Source organism: Etheostoma spectabile, chromosome 22 (genome assembly GCF_008692095.1).
Source record: "Etheostoma spectabile isolate EspeVRDwgs_2016 chromosome 22, UIUC_Espe_1.0, whole genome shotgun sequence".
Lineage (NCBI taxonomy): Eukaryota > Metazoa > Chordata > Actinopteri > Perciformes > Percidae > Etheostoma > Etheostoma spectabile.
In genome coordinates, this window is record NC_045754.1 from 10,690,742 (window position 1) to 10,694,604 (window position 3,863).

Below are 3,863 nucleotides of genomic sequence, written 5' to 3' on the forward strand. Positions count from 1 at the left end.
GTGTGTGTGTGTGTGTGTGTGTGTGTGTGTGCATCCGCAAGCTTTTATGTGTGAGTAAGCAAATGTGAGAACTCACTTGAAATTCATTATCTATGGGCTCATTGATTTGGATGTCTAGCACTTCATCCTGGTAGCCATCGTCACCCTCAGCTAGCTCTCCAGTGTAATCCATTTGGTCTTCAGGCATCTCTGCATTGCTGTCTTGGCTGTATTCCTGCGTGTACTCCTCTTCCCCCTCTTGCTGGTAACCCTCCTCGTCTAAATCACCATCTTCACCCAGGTTCACAACATCACCTGTGTAGTCTGCTTCCTGCATGTTGCCCTGCTGGTCATAGGATGTGCCCATGCTGTATGTGGCATTGAGGCTCACATCCTGACCACTGAAGAAAAAATAAAAATAACACTGGGACTTTGGAGAAAACAGGGATACAGTATGATGATTAATAATGCAAAATTTAAATCTTAACTGTCAGCTTTAAAACTGAAAACATAAACTTGGCACAGATGTGGCACTTATGTAATTAGCTTACCTTATATTTACATCTTCTTCGTCACTTTGTAGAAGGTCATCATTCAGCTCTTCATCGGACACTTCTGAGGGATTCTAAAACAGAAAAAAGAACCATCACGGTGTGTCTTAAAATACTATTCTACTCTTCCTCAGTCCTCACTATCCGTGAGTGAGGGGTGGGGGTAGGGGACCACCTCCAACCCCAAAGGATGCTCTATTCCCATGTGGTGAAGGCAATCTGGACAGGTCAACACAGTCCTTTTTTGTCCACTGTACTTCCTCCTGGTTCACATCCACAGTTCCCCCCACAGAGGAGCCACCTGCTACAAGTCAACTGTTCACTTTACATTTTTTAAATATTCTAACCACCCAATTTTTTGGATATTATTTTCCATTTCCTATGTGTTAGCATAGAAAACATAATGACAATCCAAGTGTTTTTTGGCACCAAGTATAAAATCAAAATAAACAAAAACAGTGAGTTTGTATTATCTTACCTTTTTACCAGACAGCCAATCCTCCTCCAACAAGCCCTCTTCCAAATCACTTTTAAGGAGAAACAACACAATAACAAGTTAGCTGAGTCAGATAATGTTGTACAGTTATTTCCATTTACAATTTATGGTCTTGTGCTTATAACATTGTGCACGTTTTCAATGCATGTCCCAGTGAGGTATGTCAACTGCTTTCCTTGTGTGTAACTTCTTGCCTTTAAATAACCTTAAAGCGGACTATCACAACGGTTACTAGCTTAAAGGTGACCTAATATATATAGCTTTTTCAGGTCCAAACTTGTGTTTCTACTAGAACATGTTTACATGCCTTAATGTTCAAAAACAACTTTATTTTTCTTATACTGTAAAACTAGTGTGACCTAATGTGACCCAAAACTTGGGAGAAATTAACAACATTGGTATCCAACATTTCAGCTTTCACTAACTTAGCAAGTAGCTACGTGTGACAATGGCAAAACTGCAATACAGGGGTGTGACGAGACACCCAGCTCACGAGACGAGACTGGGTTCACAAGAACAAGACTTTACCACTATATTAGGAAAACTTAAATGGTGAAATATGACTGGAAAATAGTCTTTTATTCAATCAAAGTCCCAAAAACAAAAACCAACATTGTGAAAGGTTTTGCCACAAACTCAAATGGCTTCTCTTATATAACTAACCCCTTCAGACCTAATAATTGCGCCGACCCTCTCTCTTCCCAAACCCATCCCGACAGCCTATGAAATCAAATTATTAAATTTCTTACACTGCACTATAACTTTTATTATTGTATTTGTATCTTATTTTTGTAGGTTATTTTCATGACCGTTTTTCATTGCTCTTTAATGTTTTATGTAAAGTTATTGCCTTGTTGCTAAAAAGTGCTATAGAAATAAAGTTCCCTTGGCTTGCCCTACAACCTCAGCCTGTCAGTCAGTCACCAGGGCATACGAACACTTTTGTCTTGTGCCTGTTGGTCAGTCACAGGGATCAGTTACCGGGGAAAGAGAGAACACCTATATAGCTATTTTGTGTATGCGCGAAGTTTTGAAAAGTGTAACCACACTTGCTGCTTTCATGGCATTGCCATGCCTCAGTGACTTTGACAAACTGCAGAAGCAATGTAGCTTTCCCTCAGTCATCACCACAGCTCTGTCTGTCTGTCTGTCTGTCTGTCTGTCTGTCTGTCTGTCTGTCTGTGTGTGTGCGTCAGAGCTGAGCCCCACTCAATAGAACTAATAGAATTATTACTAGGGAAGAGCTCCCATGTCAGGTATCTACAATCCAACTGTTACTAGCGAAAACTCTAATTTTAGATAATCAAAATAAAACAATCATTCCAGATATTAATATTGTAATTTTGACAATCCAAAGCACATTCGGACTAGTAAAACTGTCATTAAGGATATCAACAATTCATATTATGGCTAGTAAAAATGCAATTTCAGATATTTACAATAAGAACTATGAGTAGAAACAATACAATTGCAAATATTCACAAATATACTGTGGATATCTAAAGAACAGGTAGATAGGATACCATTTAACATAACAAAAGGGGTTCATTGACTATCCACAATTATATTTTAGATATCCATAAAAGCATTTCTGCTCATTAAAATTGTATTCTCACTAGTTGAAATGCCAATAGAGAGACACAAAATAACAATTTTACTGGTAAAAACTGTATTTCAAGATATCTACAACTTGGATTTTACCGGTCAAAACTAAATTTAAGAGATCTAAAAAATTCATTTAAATTGTGGCCATTATTTAATAGCTAGACTGGAAATGTGTTACAGATATCTGTAATTCAACTCTTACTGGTAAAAAGAACAATTCAGATCTCCACAACGTCTTTCTTACTAGTACAAATTACATCACGTTTAATTCCTGTGTATGGGGTTTTCAATTTCAGATATCCACAGATATCCCATTTTATGTACAATGCAAATGTTACTTGTCAACACTAAAGTGAGCCATTTTGACAATCATTATCTTTTTGCTTAATGTCAAACACTGCATCAGCTACTATTCAAGATGTATAAAATTACATTCTGGATGGAAAGCATTTCCATTATAGATTCCTAGCAAAATTGCAGTTGTACGTGTCCATAATGAAATTTTTTCCTATTCCAAATGTATTTTGGAAAGTTAAAATTACAGTATAGATATTTGCAATGTTTGTTTCATTTTAGATATCTGAAATTACAGTTTTGACTAGTAAGAATTGTACTGTAGATATCTAAAATGGATGTTCTTCCTAGTAGGTCTGTAACAATATGCAATATGAAACCGAAATCGTGACATTCAGATCCACGAACCATGAAGGCAGAATCGCGACACCCCCCCCTTCTAACTCCCAGAGTTATCCTTCCCGTCCAGATACAATGCTACCATATCTGTAAATTATTAATAGTATTAGTACTTTTGGTGCCTTATCCCCTTTTTGTCAGGTAAATTTAGTTTACTGTGAAGACGGCTAGAAGAAAAGAAAAAAAAGGGGCGTGTACCGCTAACGGAGGTGTAACTTTACGAATGGTTGCTGTTCTGATTCGGGTGCCTGGGTCTGTTTACCGACGATTCCGTAAACTGCCATTAGCGTCCTTAGCACCGGAGTTGAGAGCTGACCGGGCTGGCTGGGGCCTGACTGTGGATGTGTCCCCGGGGCTGTTGACAGATCTCATCCCAACTGAAACCTTGCAGCGCTGGGATGCAGACAGACTATTTGTCTATCTACACTGTTAATGTTACTGATGAATTTGTGTTAGCCCAGAGCTGTGAACCGTGGCCAAAACTATCAGAATAAAAACAACGGAGCGTGTTGAACAATGTTGTAATCTTATGTTACCCA

The 3,863-nt window shown here is 38.3% G+C and overlaps 1 protein-coding gene across 6 annotated transcripts in view; it reads right to left on the reverse strand.

The window, feature by feature from the left end:
* The window catches only part of rbm33a (RNA binding motif protein 33a), a 33,442-nt gene that overhangs the window by 22,682 nt on the left and 6,897 nt on the right, over nt 1–3,863 (reverse strand). For all 6 annotated transcript variants that reach the window (XM_032504205.1, XM_032504204.1, XM_032504202.1 and 3 more), the window contains exons 3-5: nt 1,009–1,057; nt 531–604; nt 77–380 (exon numbers count right to left, since the gene is read on the reverse strand). In XM_032504205.1, coding sequence (XP_032360096.1) covers nt 77–380; nt 531–604; nt 1,009–1,057 — 427 coding nt within the window. The remainder of the gene's footprint in view (nt 1–76; nt 381–530; nt 605–1,008; nt 1,058–3,863) is intronic.